This window comes from Littorina saxatilis, linkage group LG11 (assembly GCF_037325665.1).
Source record: "Littorina saxatilis isolate snail1 linkage group LG11, US_GU_Lsax_2.0, whole genome shotgun sequence".
NCBI lineage: Eukaryota > Metazoa > Mollusca > Gastropoda > Littorinimorpha > Littorinidae > Littorina > Littorina saxatilis.
Window position 1 is genome coordinate 43,266,866 of NC_090255.1, and position 23,672 is coordinate 43,290,537.

Here is a 23,672-nt window from a genome sequence, read left to right on the forward strand (position 1 = left end):
AATCAAAATGAAATAACAGAACATTAATCCCTTTAATACTTAAACATTTTGCGTAAATTTTGGAACGATTTCTGCTATGAATCATTTCTATAAATGTTGAGACAGGTAGCATAAACACATCCAAAACGCTTTAAAGTACTGTATGCTTTCAGTTCACATCTTAAGCCTCAAATTAGGTGGGTGGAGTCGACTACGCGAAGTAAACTTTGCAAGGCTGACCACACAAAGCTTTAGCACTTAAAGTTTTCTGTAAAAAGACTTTGTGAAGTCTTTGCAAAGCTGACCACACGAAGCTTTAGCACTTAAAGTTTTCTGTAAAAAGACTTTGTGAAGTCTTTGCAAAGTCGACTTTTGAATCAATTAAGTGATGAAGTCGACTACGCGAAGTAAACTTCGTGAAACTGACCGCACGAAGCTTTAGCACTAAGTTTTCTGTAAAAATACTTTGCGAGGTCTTTGCAAAGTCGACTTTTGGATCAATTAAGGATCGGCTTTACACTTACAAAAACTTCAGCGCTAGAACAGCACTAGCACATTCCCAGACCGGCCTCTGCACACGTTACAGCAGGTCTTGCCTATCTCACACAGGTCTAAACAACCACCAGCACATTCCCAGACCGTCCTCTGCACACGTTACAGCAGGTCTTGCCTATCTCACACAGGTCTAAACAACCACAAGTGTGCTAGCATCAGACAAGAAATGATTTCTCAAATCTTCGTTTGCCAAGTCAAGCTAAGAGACTGGGGAGAGAATTAAGGTACAACAATCTAACACCCCTTTTTAGACCTCAAAAGATCAAAGAAATTAAAGTCTTAAAAAGGAGGGAGTCTTAAAATGGGGGTAAATTTATAGAGGTTATGAACAGAAAATGTGAAAAAGCAATTGGTCTTAAAAGGGGGGAGCTTTTAACTTGGGGGGGGGGGGGGGGGTGTCTTAAAAGGGGGTTCCACGGTATCTTTAATAAATATGTCAGGAAGGAAGTGGGGATGACATTGTGACACAGTCACTGTTAAGTACATGTGCACCTTGATCCCATGTATAACTTTCCTTTCCACATGTCATGTTTAAAGACTTAGTAGCATGGCTAAGATTTCACCAAATATATGATGTCTACACCCCACAGACTTAGTAGCATGGCTAAGATTTCACCAAATCTATGATGTCTACACCCCACAGACTTAGTAGCATGGCTAAGATTTCACCAAATATATGATGTCTACACCCCACAGACTTAGTAGCATGGCTAAGATTTCACCAAATATATGATGTCTACACCCCACAGACTTAGTAGCATGGCTAAGATTTCACCAAATCTATGATGTCTACACCCCACAGACTTAGTAGCATGGCTAAGATTTCACCAAATATATGATGTCTACACCCCACAGACTTAGTAGCATGGCTAAGATTTCACCAAATATATGATGTCTACACCCCACAGACTTAGTAGCATGGCTAAGATTTCACCAAATCTATGATGTCTACACCCCACAGACTTAGTAGCATGGCTAAGATTTCACCAAATCTATGATGTCTACACCCTAAAGACTTAGTAGCATGGCTAAGATTTCACCAAATCTATGATGTCTACACCCTAAAGACTTAGTAGCATGGCTAAGATTTCACCAAATCTATGATGTCTACACCCTAAAGACTTAGTAGCATGGCTAAGATTTCACCAAATCTATGATGTCTACACCCCACAGACTTAGTAGCATGGCTAAGATTTCACCAAATCTATGATGTCTACACCCCACAGACTTAGTAGCATGGCTAAGATTTCACCAAATCTATGATGTCTACACCCCACAGACTTAGTAGCATGGCTAAGATTTCACCAAATCTATGATGTCTACACCCCACAGACTTAGTAGCATGGCTAAGATTTCACCAAATCTATGATGTCTACACCCCACAGACTTAGTAGCATGGCTAAGATTTCACCAAATCTATGATGTCTACACCCTAAAGACTTAGTAGCATGGCTAAGATTTCACCAAATCTATGATGTCTACACCCCACAGACTTAGTAGCATGGCTAAGATTTCACCAAATCTATGATGTCTACACCCCAAAGACTTAGTAGCATGGCTAAGATTTCACCAAATCTATGATGTCTACACCCCACAGACTTAGTAGCATGGCTAAGATTTCACCAAATATATGATGTCTATACCCCACAGACTTAGTAGCATGGCTAAGATTTCACCAAATCTATGATGTCTATACCCCAAAGACTTAGTAGCATGGCTAAGATTTCACCAAATCTATGATGTCTATACACCCCACAGACTTAGTAGCATGGCTAAGATTTCACCAAATCTATGATGTCTACACCCCACAGACTTAGTAGCATGGCTAAGATTTCACCAAATCTATGATGTCTACACCCCACAGACTTAGTAGCATGGCTAAGATTTCACCAAATCTATGATGTCTACACCCCACAGACTTAGTAGCATGGCTAAGATTTCACCAAATCTATGATGTCTACACCCCACAGACTTAGTAGCATGGCTAAGATTTCACCAAATCTATGATGTCTACACCCCACAGACTTAGTAGCATGGCTAAGATTTCACCAAATCTATGATGTCTACACCCCACAGACTTAGTAGCATGGCTAAGATTTCACCAAATCTATGATGTCTACACCCTAAAGACTTAGTAGCATGGCTAAGATTTCACCAAATCTATGATGTCTATACACCCCACAGACTTAGTAGCATGGCTAAGATTTCACCAAATCTATGATGTCTACACCCCACAGACTTAGTAGCATGGCTAAGATTTCACCAAATCTATGATGTCTATACACCCCACAGACTTAGTAGCATGGCTAAGATTTCACCAAATCTATGATGTCTACACCCCAAAGACTTAGTAGCATGGCTAAGATTTCACCAAATCTATGATGTCTATACACCCCACAGACTTAGTAGCATGGCTAAGATTTCACCAAATCTATGATGTCTACACCCCACAGACTTAGTAGCATGGCTAAGATTTCACCAAATCTATGATGTCTACACCCCACAGACTTAGTAGCATGGCTAAGATTTCACCAAATCTATGATGTCTACACCCCACAGACTTAGTAGCATGGCTAAGATTTCACCAAATCTATGATGTCTATACACCCCACAGACTTAGTAGCATGGCTAAGATTTCACCAAATCTATGATGTCTACACCCCAAAGACTTAGTAGCATGGCTAAGATTTCACCAAATCTATGATGTCTATACACCCCACAGACTTAGTAGCATGGCTAAGATTTCACCAAATCTATGATGTCTACACCCCACAGACTTAGTAGCATGGCTAAGATTTCACCAAATCTATGATGTCTATACACCCCACAGACTTAGTAGCATGGCTAAGATTTCACCAAATCTATGATGTCTACACCCCAAAGACTTAGTAGCATGGCTAAGATTTCACCAAATCTATGATGTCTATACACCCCACAGACTTAGTAGCATGGCTAAGATTTCACCAAATCTATGATGTCTACACCCCACAGACTTAGTAGCATGGCTAAGATTTCACCAAATCTATGATGTCTACACCCCACAGACTAAAGGAACACAAGAAGAAAACAACTTCAGCTTTAGCTACACAAGCCGATGTAAACTGAAAATTAACCATTACAATTGCAATCTTACGAATGTGCGAACATGATCAATCAATCAATCAATGAGTCTTATATCGCGCATATTCCGTGGGTACAGTTCTAGGCGCTCTGCAGTGATGCCGTGTGAGATGAAATTTTATACGGCCAGTAGATTGCAGCCATTTCGGCGCATATTTACCTTTCACGGCCTATTATTCCAAGTCACACGGGTATAGGTAGACAATTATTAACTGTGCCTAAGCAATTTTGCCAGGAAAGACCTTTTTGTCAATCGTGGGATCTTTAACGTGCACACCCAATGTAGTGTACACGGGGGGAGGTTCGGACACCGAAGAGAGTCTGCACACAAAGTTGACTCTGTGAAATAAATTTCCGCCGAACCTGGGAGTGAACTCACGCTGACAGCGGCCAACTGAATACAAATCCGGTACTGAGAAAGAATATGCAACTTCAAAAACAAAGAAATTGCAATGCACTTAAAACAGAAACAATTTCACTAGTGATCAAAAAGAATGCACAAAGCAATCATTATGTACAATCCATTATGTACCGGATCTGCAGCTAGCTAGGCTAGCTATCACTCTATCCTTAGCCACTAGTGCTATTGGTCTTGTTCTCAGCAATTTGAGATCTGCAACTAGTTAGGCTAGTGATCACTCTTTTCGTAGCCACTAGTGCTATTGGTCTTATCCTCAGCAATTTCAGCTATCACGTTTACTACTTTGACATTTGAGCTACTGCTCTTATTCTTATTAACTTGTGTTATCGCTACATGCGTTTTGCTTATTCACTAGCATTCTTAGTCATTGTCTTTCTGTACTTCACAGGAAATATCTTGATCCTTAAAAAAAATTTAAAAAAAGTTTATTCCCACTGAATACATCTCCTGTACAGTGGACCCCCCTTTTGAGACCTTCAAAGTTCTGAAAAAAATCATGTCTTAACTCATTGTCTCCCAGGTACGGATATATCCGTACCCACTCATTTGGCTATACCTGACCAGGTACGGATATATTCGCTCAGACTGTTAGCTTCAGTTGCTTCCTGTAACGTTGATCTAACGCCTGCAGTCCAGCGTGTGGATACACAGTTTCTACACAGTTACTACAATTCTGAGTGACCTGCTGCAGCACAGCTGGTCTCGGCTAAAATAAAACTTGGTCAATATAGTTGGGGTAGAAAGTGTTAAGACCTTCAACACTCAGATTTTCATTACAGGGTCAAAAACTGAGGTGGAGCTGCTCAGACTTACGGATTGATAAAGTCTGCACTGTATTTCAGAAATAACATGAATTGTCTAAAAAAAAAAGTCAACATAAAAACAAAAGAAAAAATAATGCATGGTTACTGGATTTCTTCAAAGATACATCACGAAACAGAATGCCTCGACTAGATGCTGTAATTCATTGTACTCCGCCACAAACTGGTGTCATTCCTCAGAACTGCCACCACGGTCACATTTTTCAGGTGATAATAGACCATGTTTGGAAATAATGATTTCACTCGTCTTCATCACAGCTCGTCACCCTGTCTAATGTTACTGTCACTGTCCAGATGATGTGTTTCACTCAGCTCGTCACCCTGTCTAATGTTACTGTCACTGTCCAGATGATGTGTTTCACTCAGCTCGTCACCCTGTCTAATGTTACTGTCACTGTCCAGATGATGTGTTTCACTCAGCTCGTCACCCTGTCTAATGTTACTGTCACTGTCCAGATGATGTGTTTCACTCAGCTCGTCACCCTGTCTAATGTTACTGTCACTGTCTAGATGATGTGTTTCACTCAGCTCGTCACCCTGTCTAATGTTACTGTCACTGTCCAGATGATGTGTTTCACTCAGCTCGTCACCCTGTCTAATGTTACTGTCACTGTCCAGATGATGTGTTTCATTCAGCTCGTCACCCTGTCTAATGTTACTGTCACTGTCCAGATGATGTGTTTCACTCAGCTCGTCACCCTGTCTAATGTTACTGTCACTGTCCAGATGATGTGTTTCACTCAGGTTCATGTGTCCCCCCATTTTGAGCAGCCCACGTCACTTTGTTACACCTCTCTGAGCAGCCCACGTCACTTCGTTACACCTCTCTGTAATGATCAGAACTGTCGAAATGCATGATACAAAATGGGGACACAAATTAGTCACACTGGTTTCAGTCGACAACCTGACTTAGCTGTTGAGATAGGTTAACCTCTCTCGTATTGTAGTTTTAACAGTTGTCTTCTAACATGACCTTGCTGAAGTCAAGAATCATAATGCCTGTCTTCAAGTGTCAAAACTTGTTGTGTTGTAATGATATAATGCCTGTCTCTCAGTGTCACAACTTGTGTTGTAATAATCCAAGTTGTATTGCTTTATGTCATGAACGATAATGCCCGTCTTTCTGCATGAAATCTACATCACTGACAGTAACACTGTCCCTGTTCTCCAAAAACGTCTTCTTTTCGTGTCACTGTGTGTCACTGTGTGTCACTGTGTGTCATGATGAGTTGTGAGACCTCTGCCATCACCACACTGTCACATTCTGTGTTACCACTGGAGTTCACTAGCAAACATTTCACTAGACATGAAGCCAATGATATTGTAGAAACTACACTTTCACTGTCTTGCCTTCAGTCACAACCTACTTTGACGCTTGATGAGCTGCAGATACTGTGAAAATCAGCTATGACTTCCATGGACAATTCAGCTTACTTTTCCAACAATAATCTTAAATGGGCAATGACACACATTCACTGTTGTCATCACCAAACTTGTCTCTTTAATGGGCCCTGACTCATTTTCCAGTGACACACATCTTCCAGTGACACACATCTTCCAGTGACACACATCTTCCAGTGACACACATTTTCCAGTGACACACATTTTCCAGCAAATCAAACTGCTGAGTGCAGTTTCCCCAAACACTTCTATTCACTGTCGTGAATGATGGATTTACTCGCTGTCGTAGTCATCAAAGTTGTCTCCCTGCATGACCTCTGACTGGTGATAGCGCCCCCTGCTGGCAAAGTCCTCGTTGTCCTCGGTGAGCTGAGCGGCCAGAGTCTGTACGGCGGGGGTGCTGGGTGCTACCACGATCTGCTCTTGTTGCTGAGCGCCTCTGCTGACGGAGAACACACAAACAAAATGAACACGGAAACAGAAATCAACAAGGCAAAATTACTACATTTAGTCAAGCTGTCGAACCGTCACGGGATGAAATTGAACGCACTGTATTTTTTCACCAAGACAGTACAGCTTCGTCAATCCCCGCGTGAAGGAAATCGCTCACCTCCCACGTGCAAAACGTAGTGATATTGACACGCCAGATTAGCGCGGTAGCGTATTGTGCTAAGCAGGAAAGCGCGCTTTTCTGTATTCTTGTTAACTTTCTGAGCTTGTTTCGAATCCAACCTATCATATCTATATGTTTTTGGAATCAGGAAATGATAAAGAATAAGATGAAATCATTTTTGGATCGATTTCTTAAATTTTAATCGTAAGATTAATTAATCTATTTTCATTAATTGTGATCCCATTTTAAGAGTAAACATGACATATGTATATATTTTTAGATTCAGAATGTGATGAAGAATACCATGCAATCAATTTTAAATCTGTTTGCGAAAAATCGATTTTAATGACAACTTTAATGAGCAAATTCATTAATTAATTTTTAAGCCTTCAAGCTGAAATGCAATACCAAAGTCCGGGCTTCGTCGAAGAATACTTGACCAAAATTTCAACCAATTTGGTTGAAAAATGAGAGCGTGACAGTGCCGCCTCAACTTTCACGAAAAGCCGGATTTGACGTCATCAAAGACGTTTATCCAAAAAATGAAAAAAACGTCTGGAGATACCATACTCAGGATCTCTCATGTCAAGTTTCATGAAGATCGGTCCAGTAGTTTTCTCTGAATCGCTCTACACACACACACACACACACACACACACACACACACACACACACACACCACACCCTCGTCTCGATTCCCCCCTCTCTGTTTTGCACTTGGGGTATTCTCAAAGAAACTTGGCGTATTTTCATAAAAATTAGCGTACTCCACACAGCATTCGAACATACAAAATACTTTCTTTCTTTCTTTCTTTTCTTTCTTTATTTGGTGTTTAACGTCGTTTTCAACCGTTCAAGGTTATATCGCGACGGGGAAAGGGGGGAGATGGGATAGAGCCACTTGTCAATTGTTTCTTGTTCACAAAAGCACTAATCAAAAAATTGCTCCAGGGGCCTGCAACGTAGTACAATATATGGCCTTACTGGGAGAATACAAGTTTCCAGTACAAAGGACTTAACATTTCTTACATACTGCTTGACTAAAATCTTTACAAACATTGACTATATTCTATACAAGAAACACTTAACAAGGGTAAAAGGAGAAACAGAATCCGTTAGTCGCCCCTTACGACATGCTGGGGAGCATCGGGTAAATTCTTCCCCCTAACCCGCGGGGGGCATCCAAAATACTGGGTCGACTTGTGAAGAAAAGTAGTCTTGGAATTTTGTTGATCGTATTTTATTCCAACGACCGTACTGATCGTATTTTTGACAATAAAGCGTACAAAATACGGCAAAGTCGTCTGGGTTCCCAGGTTTGCAACAATCTACAATGCTGCTACAGTATGGTGACTGGTGGAGCTCTTAAAACATATGCTGTGGAATGAATAGAATAATCTAGATTGCTGGAAATCACCAAGTATATAATGCACTGTATACAGCACTGAATGGTTTACTGGGGGTTTCCTTGCCTGACTGTTGCACATAAAGAAACATTTTGTTTATCAGGTATGCAAATGATTGAATTGTGAGCTCGAATGAGCAGTGCTTATGAAAGTGGCAAACTCATCTAAACATATGCACATATGCAGCCCTGAGAGTCCAAAAATATGTTTACTAGCCTTAGGCAAACTTTACTAGCCTAACCAATAATTTGTTTCAGCAACTTTACTCCCATTTGGCGAGTAGATGAACATTTCTACTTGCCAGTTACATGTTTCTACTCGCCATGGCGAGTAAATTTATACTAGCCACTTTCAGGCCTGATATGATTACCCATGCAGGCACACACTCTCTCTCTCTCTCTTTCACTTGTAAACGCCTGCATATTTACAAACATTCTTATGCACACAGATACACAGATTGAAAGACAGTGGAACAGACACACTGACTACTGACCTAAAACATCGCTGACAGCCGTACTTGAGCCAGTCGTACAGGTTGAACTCAGCAATACCTGTCACAAATCACACAGTTATTATTCACTGGTTCCATGACCAAAATATTATAAGAACCCAGAACACTTGACATACAACTTGAAACTCAGGCTATGCTGACAGAACACAAGTACATTAACACAGTTCAGAAAACACACGCCACCAAACAGCCATCTAGACTCACCAGGAAAATAGCCAGGGCTGGCTTTACCGATGTAGAAGTACACGATGAAAAAGGCGGCCAGTTCTATCAGGGCGTATATCCACTGGATGGCAAACATGATGATCATGCATATCAACACCTGCACACAAAACATCAACTGTAAAAAAACATAGACCCATTGACACAGTGCTATGTCCTTACCTCGACCATGCCGATCACGTCGATCTGAAAAAGTTATCAAATCGGGGCATATCACCGTCAAAATCCAGCATATGGCAAATTAATAAATCCTACATCACGACTGTACTGCGCCACAACCCGGCTACGCTTGTTTTGTGCAGTTCAAAATAAGTGTCGGGAGAGCGTGCAGCTTCCCGACTTAGCAGATCCCACCCCGACCAAACCACGCTCATGGAGATCCTCCCAAGTTTGGCCCACGATTGGCTATGCTCTCGGACACTTTTACAGCACAGTAGAAGCGGCGTCTATGTGTGACTGGGGTATAAGCACCGGAGAGAAAGACTCACCCCAACTAGCGACAGCCAGCGATTGCACAGAATGGAGTACCATGATCGAGGCTGCTTGGTGATTTCTGTGTTGGGAGCCTTCTTTCCCCCTGAAAGAACACACAGCAAACATTACAGTAACCACAAACACACACATGCATAAACACACACACACACATGCATAAACACACGCATAAACACACACACACACACGCATAAACACACACACACAGGCATAAACACACACACACATGCATAAACACACTCACACGCATAAACACACACACACACACACACGCACAAACACATAAACACACACACACACATAAACACACACACACACACACATAAACACACACACATAAACACACACGCATAAACACACACATGCATAAACACACACATGCATAAACACACACACACGCATAAACACACACACACACGCGCATAAACACACACACACACACACATAAACACACACACACACACACAAACACGCATAAACACATGCTTAAACACACACATAAACACACCCACACATGCATAAACACACACACACACAAACACATGCATAAACACACACACACACACACACATAAACATACACACACACAAACTTTTTTTTTAAAGAGGTAAGGCTGGGTGTTGAAAAGAGAGAATGATTCTAAAACTAAGTACATACACACACATACACACACATACACACACATTCTTTTATATCAACAACAAATAGAAAATACTACATGGCTTTTCTGTGTTGTACCAGATTTACACAAGTTGCTTTTTTAAACATTGAAATGCGAGCTCTACTGAGAAGGGGCGATTAATAAGTGTTCATTAACATCATTATTATGATTATCATCCTTTACCTAAAACTGCGAGGTATCGTTTATGTTGTCGGTGGAGGAAGGCCATGCGTGTTGTGTGTGTGTGTCTGTGTGTGCACTTTGCGATTGCACATTGTTGTGCTCTACTGAGAAGGGGCGATTAATACGTGTTCATTAACATCATTATTATAATTATCATCCTTTACCTAAAACTGCGAGGTATCGTTGATGTTGTCGGTGGAGGAAGGCCATGCGAGTTGTGTGTGTGTGTGTCTGTGTGTGCACTTTGCGATTGCACATTGTTGTGCTCTACTGAGAAGGGGCGATTAATACGTGTTCATTTACATCATTATTATAATTATCATCCTTTACCTAAAACTGCGAGGTATCGTTGATGTTGTCGGTGGAGGAAGGCCATGCGAGTTGTGTGTGTGTGTGTCTGTGTGTGCACTTTGCGATTGCACATTGTTGTTCTCTACTGAGAAGGGGCGATTAATACGTGTTCATTATCATCATTATCATGATTATAATTATCATGTACCTAAAAGCTGAGAGCTATCGTTGATGTTCTCTATGGAGGCGGCCATGCTTGGCTTGTCAGTATTATTACATGTATTATTATTATTATTATAATTATCATGATCATGTACCTAAAAGCTGCGAGGTATCGTTGAGGTTTTCGTTGATGTTGTCGGTGGAGGCCCCTGTGGCGGCCATGCGTGGCTTGGTGGCGTCAAAGTCCGCCTCGGGCGTGGTGGCGCTGCTGTTGTTGACGGAGTTCTGTCTCACCAGGTGGTGCTGGCCGCGCTGCGTCAGGCGCTCCGGGAACAACTTGTCCAGGTCCACCGCCAGCTTCTCAAACGAGTCCTGCAACAGTGGAACCTAGTCAGTCAGTACTATGCTCCCCCTTCTAACATCACCAAAAATTAGAGAGTATTCAGTAGAGGTTCTGACATATATGGCCTTGTGGTATCAGACCGGTTAATGATGACACTTAGTGAACTTTCTGTTTCACAACACTTTTTTTTTTCAAGTGAGTGATTTGGAGGACAGTGTACATATTATTGGTATCTAAACATTAGCTATATTTTAGTGTGTGTGCATGTGTGTGTGTGTGTGTGTGTGTGTGTGTGTGTGTGTGTGTATGTGTGTGTGTGTGTGTGTGAAGCGATTATTGGCATTCTTGAACTTTCCTTTAAACGTCAAAGATTTCATTTGGGAAAAGAGTGTCATGATGTCTTGGTCTGTGTAATCAGTGTCGTTTGTCATTTAAAGAAGTAAGTGTGATACTGCTGTTTCATCAGTTGTTAGAAGGAAGTAAGTGTGATACTGCTGTTTCATCAGTTGTTAGAAGGAAGTAAGTGTGATACTGCTGTTTCATCAGTTGTTAGAAGGAAGTAAGTGTGATACTGCTGTTTCATCAGTTGTTAGAAGGAAGTAAGTGTGATACTGCTGTTTCATCAGTTGTTAGAAGGAAGTAAGTGTGATACTGCTGTTTCATCAGTTGTTAGAAGGAAGTAAGTGTGATACTGCTGTTTCATCAGTTGTTAGAATGAAGTAAGTGTGATACTGCTGTTTCATCAGTTGTTAGAATGAAGTAAGTGTGATACTGCTGTTTCATCAGTTGTTAGAATGAAGTAAGTGTGATACTGCTGTTCATCAGTTGTTAGAATGAAGTAAGTGTGATACTGCTGTTTCATCAGTTCTTAGAAGGAAGTAAGTGTGATACTGCTGTTTCATCAGTTGATAGAATGAAGTAAGTGTGATACTGCTGTTTCATCAGTTCTCAGAATGAAGTAAGTGTGATACTGCTGTTTCATCAGTTCTTAGAAGTAAGTAAGTGTGATACTGTTGTTTTATCAGTTCTTAGAAGGAAGGAAGTGTGATACTGCTGTTTCATCAGTTCTTAGAAGGAAGTAAGTGTGATACTGCTGTTTCATCAGTTGTTAGAATGAAGTAAGTATGATACTGCTGTTTCATCAGTTTTTAGAATGAAATAAGTGTGATACTGCTGTTTCATTAGTTGTTAGAATGAAGTAAGTGTGATACTGCTGTTTCATCAGTTCTCAGAATGAAGTAAGTGTGATACTGCTGTTTCATCAGTTCTTAGAAAGAAGTAAGTGTGATACTGCTGTTTTATCAGTTCTTAGAAGGAAGTAAGTGTGATACTGCTGTTTCATCAGTTGTTAGAATGAAGTATGTGTGATACTGCTGTTTCATCAGTTCTTAGAATGAAGTAAGTGTGATACTGCTGTTTCATCAGTTCTCAGAATGAAGTAAGTGTGATACTGCTGTTTCATCAGTTGTTAGAATGAAGTAAGTGTGATACTGCTGTTTCATCAGTTGTTAGAATGAAGTAAGTGTGATACTGCTGTTTCATCAGTTGTTAGAATGAAGTAAGTGTGATACTGCTGTTTCATCAGTTGTTAGAATGAAGTAAGTGTGATACTGCTGTTTCATCAGTTGTTAGAATGAAGTAAGTGTGATATTGCTGTTTCATCAGTTGTTAGAATGAAGTAAGTGTGATATTGCTGTTTCATCAGTTATTAGAATGAAGTAAGTGTGATACTGCTGTTTCACCAGTTGTTAGAATGAAGTGTGATACTGCTGTTTCATCAGTTGTTAGAATGAAGTAAGTGTGATACTGCTGTTTCACCAGTTCATAGAATGAAGTAAGTGTGATACTGCTGTTTCATCAGTTGATAGAATGAAGTAAGTGTGATACTGCTGTTTCATCAGTTGTTATAATGAAGTAAGTGTGATACTGCTGTTTTATCAGTTGTTAGAATGAAGTAAGTGTGATACTGCTGTTTCATCAGTTGTTAGAATGAAGTAAGTGTGATACTGCTGTTTCATCAGTTCTCAGAATGAAGTAAGTGTGATACTGCTGTTTCATCAGTTCTTAGAAGTAAGTAAGTAAGTGTGATACTGCTGTTTTATCAGTTCTTAGAAGGAAGGAAGTGTGATACTGCTGTTTCATCAGTTCTTAGAAGGAAGTAAGTGTGATACTGCTGTTTCATCAGTTGTTAGAATGAAGTAAGTGTGATACTGCTGTTTCATCGAATGAAATAAGTGTGATACTGCTGTTTCATCAGTTGTTAGAATGAAGTAAGTGTGATACTGCTGTTTCATCAGTTCTCAGAATGAAGTAAGTGTGATACTGCTGTTTCATCAGTTCTTAGAAAGAAGTAAGTGTGATACTGCTGTTTTATCAGTTCTTAGAAGGAAGTAAGTGTGATACTGCTGTTTCATCAGTTGTTAGAATGAAGTAAGTGTGATACTGCTGTTTCATCAGTTCTTAGAATGAAGTAAGTGTGATACTGCTGTTTCATCAGTTCTTAGAATGAAGTAAGTGGGATACTGCTGTTTCATCAGTTCTTAGAAGGAAGTAAGTGTGATACTGCTGTTTCATCAGTTGTTAGAATGAAGTAAGTGTGATACTGCTGTTTCATCAGTTGTTAGAATGAAGTATGTGTGATACTGCTGTTTCATCAGTTCTTGGAATGAAGTAAGTGTGATACTGCTGTTTCATCAGTTCTCAGAATGAAGTAAGTGTGATACTGCTGTTTCATCAGTTGTTAGAATGAAGTAAGTGTGATACTGCTGTTTCATCAGTTGTTAGAATGAAGTAAGTGTGATACTGCTGTTTCATCAGTTGTTAGAATGAAGTAAGTGTGATACTGCTGTTTCATCAGTTGTTAGAATGAAGTAAGTGTGATATTGCTGTTTCATCAGTTGTTAGAATGAAGTAAGTGTGATACTGCTGTTTCACCAGTTGTTAGAATGAAGTGTGATACTGCTGTTTCATCAGTTGTTAGAATGAAGTAAGTGTGATACTGCTGTTTCACCAGTTCATAGAATGAAGTAAGTGTGATACTGCTGTTTCATCAGTTGATAGAATGAAGTAAGTGTGATACTGCTGTTTCATCAGTTGTTATAATGAAGTAAGTGTGATACTGCTGTTTTATCAGTTGTTAGAATGAAGTAAGTGTGATACTGCTGTTTCATCAGTTGTTAGAATGAAGTAAGTGTGATACTGCTGTTTCATCAGTTGTTAGAATGAAGTAAGTGTGATACTGCTGTTTCATCAGTTGTTAGAAGGAAGTAAGATTGTTTGTTTGTTTGTTTGCTTAACGCCCAGCCGACCACGAAGGGCCATATCAGGGTGGTGCTGTTTTGACATATAACGTGCGCCACACACAAGACAGAAGTCGCAGCACAGGCTTCATGTCTCACCCAGTCACATTATTCTGACACCGGGCCAACCAGTCCTAGCACTAACCCCATAATGCCAGACGCCAGGCGGAGTAGCCACTAGCTTGCCAATTTTAAAGTCTTAGGTATGACCCGGCCGGGGTTCGAACCCACGACCTCCCGATCACGGGGCGGACGCCTTACCACTAAGGCCAACCGTGCCGGTAAGGAAGTAAGTGTGATACTGCTGTTTCATCAGTTCTTAGAAGGAAGTAAGTGTGATACTGCTGTTTCATCAGTTCTTAGAAGGAAGTAAGTGCGATACTGCTGTTTCATCAGTTCTTAGAAGGAAGTAAGTGTGATACTGCTGTTTCATCAGTTCTTAGAAAGAAGTAAGTGTGATACTGCTGTTTTATCAGTTCTCAGAAGGAAGTAAGTGTGATACTGCTGTTTTATCAGTTCTTAGAAGTAAGTAAGTGTGATACTGCTGTTTTATCAGTTCTTAGAAGGAAGGAAGTGTGATACTGCTGTTTTATCAGTTCTTAGAATGAAGTAAGTGTGAAACTGCTGTTTTATCAGTTCTTAGAAGGAAGGAAGTGTGATACTGCTGCAGACCTGGGAACCCCTGTTTTGCACTTTGAGTATTCTCAAACAAAATTGGTGTATTTTCAAAAAATTGAGCGTACTCCACACAGCGTTTGCACATCCATGATTAAAACATGACTCATGCGCGTCCGTCACACCGTTAATTAAGTTTACCTATACATTTAAAACAAATGCTTTTTTAAATTTTTACTGACAAAAACTGTACCGTATTTGACGGACTACAAGCCGCGACGTTAAAAAAAAAATCGCATTGCGGCTTATAAAAAGATGCGGCTAAAACGTTACCTAAACTTGAATAGCATTCACCTAATGGAAGTCGCCGCGGATTTTCATTTCACTGGATTAGCGATTACCGGTACTTTATTAGCTCTCTACTCAAGACTCGGCGCTTTTCTCTTTCATTCGCGAATCTTCGTTTGTCAACAAGTCGCCGTGACAAGCGTACAGAGAAACACCGGATGTATCAGGATCTCACGCGCGCGAGATTTCGTTTGTTTGTGTCTCGCGATAGTTGGAGGAGCGAGAGCCGCCATGTTCTGTTTTCGTCTGCTCGAAATGTGCGCAAAAGTCGTAAATCATCCCAAAAAAGATTATTCCGGGCGGGACTACATGTGTGTGTTGGTGAGAAATTGTGTGTGTGTGTGTGTGTGATATTTTTCTTCAAACTTTTTCACTTTTCTTCTTTGTTTCACTTGTTTATTCTCAGAGCCGATTTCGCCAAATACCGTACTTTCGTTTGCCTGGTTGTTTTGATTGATTGACACGATCCGATTATATTCTTTTTGACAGCGGCTAATATAGTGACGTAATCATGTGCCAAAATACTGGATCGGCTTCAGGATGGGCTTGTGAAGAAAAGTAGTCTAGGAATTTTTCTCGTCGTATTTTTTACCCACTGACCGTACTGAGCGTATTCTCGACAATCATGCGTACAAAATACGGCGAAATCGTATGGGTTCCCAGGTCTGCTGCTGTTTTATCAGTTCTTAGAATGAAGTAAGTGTGATACTGCTGTTTCATCAGTTGTTAGAATGAAGTAAGTGTGATACTGCTGTTTCATCAGTTCTTAGAAGGAAGGAAGTGTGATACTGCTGTTTCATCAGTTGTTAGAATGAAGTAAGTGTGATACTGCTGTTTCATCAGTTCTTAGAATGAAGTAAGTGTGATACTGCTGTTTCATCAGTTGTTAGAATGAAGTAAGTGTGATACTGCTGTTTTATCAGTTCTTAGAAGGAAGGAAGTGTGATACTGCTGTTTTATCAGTTCTTAGAATGAAGTAAGTGTGATACTGCTGTTTCATCAGTTGTTAGAATGAAGTAAGTGTGATACTGCTGTTTCATCAGTTCTTAGAATGAAGTAAGTGTGATACTGCTGTTTCATCAGTTCTTAGAATGAAGTAAGTGTGATACTGCTGTTTCATCAGTTCTTAGAATGAAGTAAGTGTGATACTGCTGTTTCATCAGTTGTTAGAATGAAGTAAGTGTGATACTGCTGTTTTATCAGTTCTTAGAAGGAAGGAAGTGTGATACTGCTGTTTTATCAGTTCTTAGAATGAAGTAAGTGTGATACTGCTGTTTCATCAGTTGTTAGAATGAAGTAAGTGTGATACTGCTGTTTCATCAGTTCTTAGAATGAAGTAAGTGTGATACTGCTGTTTCATCAGTTGTTAGAATGAAGTAAGTGTGATACTGCTGTTTCATCAGTTCTTAGAATGAAGTAAGTGTGATACTGCTGTTTCATCAGTTCTTAGAATGAAGTAAGTGTGATACTGCTGTTTCATCAGTTGTTAGAATGAAGTAAGTGTGATACTGCTGTTTCATCAGTTCTTAGAATGAAGTAAGTGTGATACTGCTGTTTCATCAGTTCTTAGAATGAAGTAAGTGTGATACTGCTGTTTCATCAGTTGTTAGAATGAAGTAAGTGTGATACTGCTGTTTCATCAGTTCTTAGAATGAAGTAAGTGTGATACTGCTGTTTCATCAGTTGTTAGAATGAAGTAAGTGTGATACTGCTGTTTCATCAGTTGTTAGAATGAAGTAAGTGTGATACTGCTGTTTCATCAGTTCTTAGAATGAAGTAAGTGTGATACTGCTGTTTCATCAGTTCTTAGAATGAAGTAAGTGTGATACTGCTGTTTCATCAGTTGATAGAATGAAGTAAGTGTGATACTGCTGTTTCATCAGTTCTTAGAATGAAGTAAGTGTGATACTGCTGTTTCATCAGTTCATTTGCAGAACAGTGGAAACCTCCCTGGACACATTTCTACCCCTTACTAGCTGCACTAACAGCGGTGGTTACCCCACGTTGACCAAACCATCCTACCTTGTGCAGAGAGACGTCAACGTTCTTTTCGTGAAACAGGAATCCGTTGACAGGATCCGAATCCACAGCTTTCTCTCCTTCCTTGTCAGCTGCTGCAGCCGCACTGCTTGTAAACCTGCAGACAAAATACGGTCACACTGTGAAAACAGATAAAAGTATTAGGTGCTGATCACAGACATGCCAACCTTTGCCACGCCTCAAGTGTAGCCATTTAGAATTTTTGGGACTTTTCAGCGTAGCAAATGGTGTTTAAGTGTAGCATTGTCTAAATACATTACGAACATCCGCATTTAATGCTACATGTATTTCGCGCAAGGACATATACTTTAAAAAGATAATTTAATAATAATAATAATAATAATAATTTAGAAAGCAGAAACATAATGGCCGATAAAGAGTTTGTGCAGTGCCACGTGTCAGTGTGGACCATGTTTTAGGACACAAAGTCTGACCGCTACACAGGGTGAAAATCAAAATAAGTACCATGACTTTCAAGAAAAAGTAAACTGTTGCATGCTTGTGATTATTTGTTTGAGCGTAGCAATTTCAAGCTTGGCGTAGCAGCAGAGCAATTTGTATTAAAACGTAGTCAGTGGGCAGCTTTGCAAATCAGACACAAGTGAGGCACAGCGCTATTTTAAGATCTGAGGAACAATTTATGGAAGTCAGCGCTCGGAATGCATTCAACATGTGTAATAGAGTAAGTGAGAGTTATACGGAACCAGTCTCCTGGCACCTGAGAGAATAACAAACATTGAAATGAACAAGCGACTTTCATTCTCAATTAGGTGCCAGTTAGACCCGGCCCTGGTTTGGCTCAAGGCGCTGTTCAACAGTTGAGATTTTTTTAAGGAACTTGCAAGTAGTGTTCTAACATTTGATAGGAAGTACATGTTGATACAGTGGACCCCCCCTTTAAGACCCCCACATTTAAGACCCCCACATTTAAGACCCCCACATTTAAGACCCCCACATTTAAGACCCCACATTTAAGACCCCCACATTTAAGACCCCCACATTTAAGACCCCACATTTAAGACCCCCACATTTAAGACCCCACATTTAAGACCCCCACATTTAAGACCCCACATTTAAGACTCTCTCCCTTTCAAGACCTTGATTGCTCAGACTTTCTGTTCATTACCTCCTTCTTATGACCTAATGTTCATTACCTCCTTCTTATGACCTTATGTTCATTACCTCCTTCTTATGACCTTATGTTCATTACCTCCTTCTTATGACCTAATGTTCATTACCTCCTTCTTATGACCTTATGTTCATTACCTCCTTCTTATGACCTTATGTTCATTACCTCCTTCTTATGACCTTATGTTCATTACCTCCTTCTTATGACCTTATGTTCATTACCTCCTTCTTATGACCTTATGTTTATAACCTCCTTCTTATGACCTAATGTTCATAACCTCCTTCTTATGACCTAATGTTCATTACCTCCTTCTTATGACCTAATGTTCATTACCTCCTTCTTATGACCTTATGTTTATAACCTCCTTCTTATGACCTAATGTTCATAACCTCCTTCTTATGACCTAATGTTCATTACCTCCTTCTTATGACCTTATGTTTATAACCTCCTTCTTATGACCTAATGTTCATAACCTCCTTCTTATGACCTAATGTTCATTACCTCCTTCTTATGACCTAATGTTGTAACATTGGTGTGTACACGCAAGCACAAGACCAACTGCGCACAGAAAAGATCCTGTAATCCATGTCAGAGTTCGGTGGGTTATAGAAACATGAAAATACCCAGCATGCTTCCCCCAAAAGCGGTGTATGGCTGTCTAAATGGCGGAGTAAAACTGGTCACACACGTAAAAGCCGTGGGAGTTTCAGCCCATAAACGAAACAAGGACCGCCTAAAATGGAAGCCCTTCTCTGTATGCCATACTCCAGAAATCATTCCCACAAGCACCCACCTGGCTTCCCTCTCCTGACGTCTGTCGTAGGACATGGCGAGGGCGAAGTAGGAATAGTCGATGGCGGCGTAGGTCAGCATGAAGGCCGTGGTCACCACCGGTGCCAGGGAGTTGACGTCACCGATACAGATGAACAGCAGCACCACCAGCGTGATGACCACCAGTGCCAGCACCGGTACCTTGTTGGGTCCTCGCTGCACACACACACAAGATCCTTGGTTCCATTTCTCCGACTGACCCTTTTTTCTCCCTACCCTAGAATTGTTTTTGTATCCTTTGCGAGGAAACTGACTCTTCTCCGACATCCAGGGGACACAGTTTGCGCGATTTCCAGACAAAGAAAAGCCACATATGCCTGCGTAAATTAAAAAAAAAAAGTTATCAACCTACCGACCCTGTTTTTGTTTTGGCTTGTCATCAGAAACATTTTTGTGTGTGCCTTAAGTTTACAGGTGTGGCGGGAGAGCCAGATTTGAAGAAAGTTTGATGTAAAAGTTAGGGAGGGAAAGCTTAGAATGGTCATGGTGTACAGAGTCCTTTCTGTCACGCTATCGCTGTTTTCAGCTTGCCAAAGAAGAGAGCGAACAATAGGGTATAAACGACAGTAGACGATGCAAGGGAGGTAATTCCCTTTTCAGTTCCGTGTTGGCGGCCATTTATATGGCGCGGACACGCTTTACCGGCATACGGGTTGATGAAGGGTAGTAAAACTTGACCAATGTCAAGTCGAATAGTTAGAGAATGGATGAAAGTTGTTTAATGGATGTAAATTGATGACCACAATGTATTATTGTGGGTAATGATGTAGCCGGAATGTGATGATTGTTCGTAGGGTTGGAAACAACGATCGATGAACGAAATCATCGTTAGATCAGAAGGAATGGGAAATCTAGAATACAAGGAAATATAGGTTATTTTGATGTGGATAAAATAATATGTGTAATAAATGAGTTGGATTATAGGCGAATTGTTAATGCGTTAGCCGGTAGGTCAGAAGATTAGGGGAAAGGGGTGGACTATGTTGTTGCGGAATGTTTCACAAGTAGTTTGGTTGTGGTCGAGTGGCCACCAACCAATCCGTATGGGGTCCGCGTTTCTGTCTAGGTTACCGTATGGACTGGTATAAAAGGCCAGAATAGATTAGTACAGCAAGAGACTTCGCATTCTTTTGAAGGGATAGTGTAGGGAAAACACAGTGTAACGATAAAAGAACTTAGAGATTCTTTCTACCTTTTTCGTAAATTAGGACAGCTTAGGTATAGCCAGCTTCAAAGGACGACCGCGCATGTTACTGATTGCTTACCTCAAGCAAAAAGTAAAGGTCTAAAAGATATGTAGGCGAGAAATTCCGTAGATAGTCAGAAATAAACAACCGGACTGTTAGAGCGTCTGCGTGCGTTTGATTGAACGGTCCTAAATTAGATAGCTAGGTGTGATAGATTAAAATTTAGGTGACCTGCGCAATTCTAGGTAAGCTCCTGTGTTTTTGGTGTCCCGCCTGTTTTGCGCATGGTACTTTGTAAAAGGGGAAACTGGAATTAGGTTAGGGACAAACAACTTTGGTGACGAATAGGGAGGGTTGACATTGACTCTGTCCCGTTCTCACTAAAGTCAAAATAGTAACTTCTGAAGTCTTAGACTAACCTTAAAACTTAGCCCACAGCGGGAAGAACTGTTTCTCCCATTTAGAAGTCCATTAAAGATCAGGTTTGAGAGAAATTCTTAGATAGTCAGTCAGAGAACAAAAGATCCTGTATGGGATAAAAATATAGCTAGCTCGATATGCGGAGTCTCGATTTAGGATAGGATTATTTGGGGAAGGGAGATTAGGCGGCTTCATTGTTTTCCAGGATAATAATCTGCGCATTTTTGATGTTTGCCATGTAAAGGCTACCCGGGTTTTTGTATCAATTTTGTATGTGAATTTATGATATTGAATAATTTGCACTTGTTGTATTGGAAGGCTTGTACACTTTTCTAGAAATGAGTTTAATAAACTATTTATAGAAAAGTAATCCCATGGAATTGACTCCATCACTCGACTGAATGATTTTCGTTGATACCTGAGTCGTCACTTCTTCTCACTGATTTAACCTTTTTGGAAAGATGAGCTAACTCGGCAATTTTAGATGGAAGAGGATAAATAAAGCGCACTAACAGATTTTAGTTGCACGCACTAGGGAAAAATGAACACAACGCGAGGCCAAATCTAGATCCGTAAAGGAGAAAATAACAGGTGCACACACTAAATGACAAATCTGTAGAGCTGCATAGAAGACTCAGGTCTTGGTTATTGTCTACAACTTCCACGGTTTTCCGCCGGGTAAATAAACAAACATTCAATGCAATAGGAAAACTGCTACACAGGTAACAGGAAGAGAACCAGCTGACTTTTTTTTCTTACTGAAAGGAGATTTTCTCCTTTAACCCATTTTGGATGTGAGCCGCCACAGTCCTCTATCACCATACACGTAAAGGCTGGGTGAAAATGTATCTCAACTTTAGTGTGTGTGTGCCTAAATACAACAATGAGAGCGTGTACCCACCCCGTGTCCCAGTGTACCCACCCCGTGTCCCAGTGTACCCACCCCGTGTCCCAGTGTACCCACCCCGTGTCCCAGTGTACCCACCCCGTGTCCCAGTGTACCCACCCCGTGTCCCAGTGTACCCACCCCGTGTCCCAGTGTACCCACCCCGTGTCCCAGTGTACCCACCCCGTGTCCCAGTGTACCCACCCCGTGTCCCAGTGTACCCACCCCGTGTCCCAGTGTACCCACCCCGTGTCCCAGTGTACCCACCCCGTGTCCCAGTGTACCCACCCCGTGTCCCAGTGTACCCACCCCGTGTCCCAGTGTACCCACCCCGTGTCCCAGTGTACCCACCCCGTGTCCCAGTACGCGTATGATGGGGATGACGTTCTCGTTGGCGATGGACTGCAGGATGCGGGGTGGGCCGTACAGACTGCCCATACACGACGACACTGACGACAGGTACAGACCTGACAGCCACAGCACACCTGTCACCGACACCTGCCACAGGTAACACTCAATGTCACCGACTGTCCTCACAGGTTATGTGATCGTTAAGATAAAATCTAAGACACAGCAATATGTCAGTGACCATTCTTAATAATACACACACACACACACACACACACACACACACACACCTCAACCGCTAATGCAGTCTCGTAGAACAAAGACTGTGTCAATCTGTGTAAAACGTTATACTTGGGTCAAATACAAATGCAGTATATTAAGTGACTGGTGCCGAGAGAAACCGACCTTTTCAGGTGTCTTGAGAAACCCACCTTTTCAGGTGCCTAGAGAAACCCACCTTCTCACCTTTCCAGGTGCCTAGAGAGACCCACCTTCTCACCTTTCCAGGTGCCTAGAGAGACCCACCTTCTCAGCAATCATGTAGTCCTCCAGCAGGTAGGAGCGAACACACGTGGCGCCCAGCACAAAGATGAAGAAGATGTACAGGCTGGTTCTGAAGACACACAATACACACATTCACAACGCTAAGAAACCATGGTCATTATCATTCATTACTTCAAGGTATGCTGTTTTGTTTGAATACAATGATCCCCCCCCCCCCCCCAACAAAAAAAGGAAAAGAAAGAAGAGAAAAAGCACACAATACACACAATACACACATGCACACCCCAAAAAGCTGCAGCACATAATACAAATGATTTGACCTGGGATAGTATTCAGGAGTCAAGTTTGAAGACTTGATTCTGTGATAAAATTCACTGAGGGTACAGTTTATCCATGTCCCACCCCCGTGTCACCACAGGGGCATGTAAAAGACCTCGGTCATGCTGCCATGAGTGCAGGTGGCTGATTACACCTGAACACGCACACACCTGGGAGGAAGCGACCCAAATTTCACAGCATTGGAATAATAGAGTAAATCAAATCAAATGAAATTACATTTGCTTGTAATTATAAAGTCATAGAGAGAATATTGGACGTTTGGCACCACTGAGCACCAACGTACACCACAACTCACCCCACTCCCAAAGCGGCGAGCGTTCCACGGGGAATATTGTGGAAGGGGTCGCGCAGGTCACCCGACATGTTGATGCCGGCCAGGATGCCGGTTACTGTGGCGAAAAACAGGCCGAAGATGGAGAAAAAGCTTTCCCCCTCCGCGTAGTCTGGCCCCGAGTTGTTGACAAAGTTGATCTCGTGATACCCCGTCACTCCATCCTCTGGGGAAAAAAAAGATGATTGAGATTGGTGACCCCTGCAGTTACACT

At 41.2% G+C, this 23,672-nt stretch overlaps 2 protein-coding genes across 2 annotated transcripts in view; both read right to left on the reverse strand.

Moving 5' to 3' along the window:
- Positions 1–3,876: 3,876 nt before the first annotated feature.
- LOC138980522 (solute carrier family 12 member 8-like) overlaps positions 3,877–23,672 on the reverse strand; it is a 25,759-nt gene continuing 5,963 nt past the window's right edge. The window contains exons 6-15 of the mRNA XM_070353411.1: positions 23,423–23,624; positions 22,810–22,897; positions 22,288–22,434; positions 19,406–19,599; positions 17,466–17,580; positions 10,994–11,210; positions 9,538–9,626; positions 9,032–9,149; positions 8,810–8,867; positions 3,877–6,736 (exon numbers count right to left, since the gene is read on the reverse strand). Of these exons, the coding sequence (XP_070209512.1) occupies positions 6,571–6,736; positions 8,810–8,867; positions 9,032–9,149; positions 9,538–9,626; positions 10,994–11,210; positions 17,466–17,580; positions 19,406–19,599; positions 22,288–22,434; positions 22,810–22,897; positions 23,423–23,624 (1,394 nt within the window). The 3' untranslated portion in view covers positions 3,877–6,570. The remainder of the gene's footprint in view (positions 6,737–8,809; positions 8,868–9,031; positions 9,150–9,537; positions 9,627–10,993; positions 11,211–17,465; positions 17,581–19,405; positions 19,600–22,287; positions 22,435–22,809; positions 22,898–23,422; positions 23,625–23,672) is intronic.
- On the reverse strand, positions 5,149–5,658 carry LOC138979588 (uncharacterized). Its single transcript, XM_070352298.1, has one exon. It carries the CDS (start codon positions 5,656–5,658, stop codon positions 5,149–5,151), a length of 510 nt encoding a protein of 169 aa, XP_070208399.1.

Excerpts from the sequence above, each read along its gene's own strand:
- LOC138979588 (XM_070352298.1), bottom strand. The coding sequence starts at position 5,658 with ATGGGGGGACACATGAACCTGAGTGAAACACATCATCTGGACAGTGAC.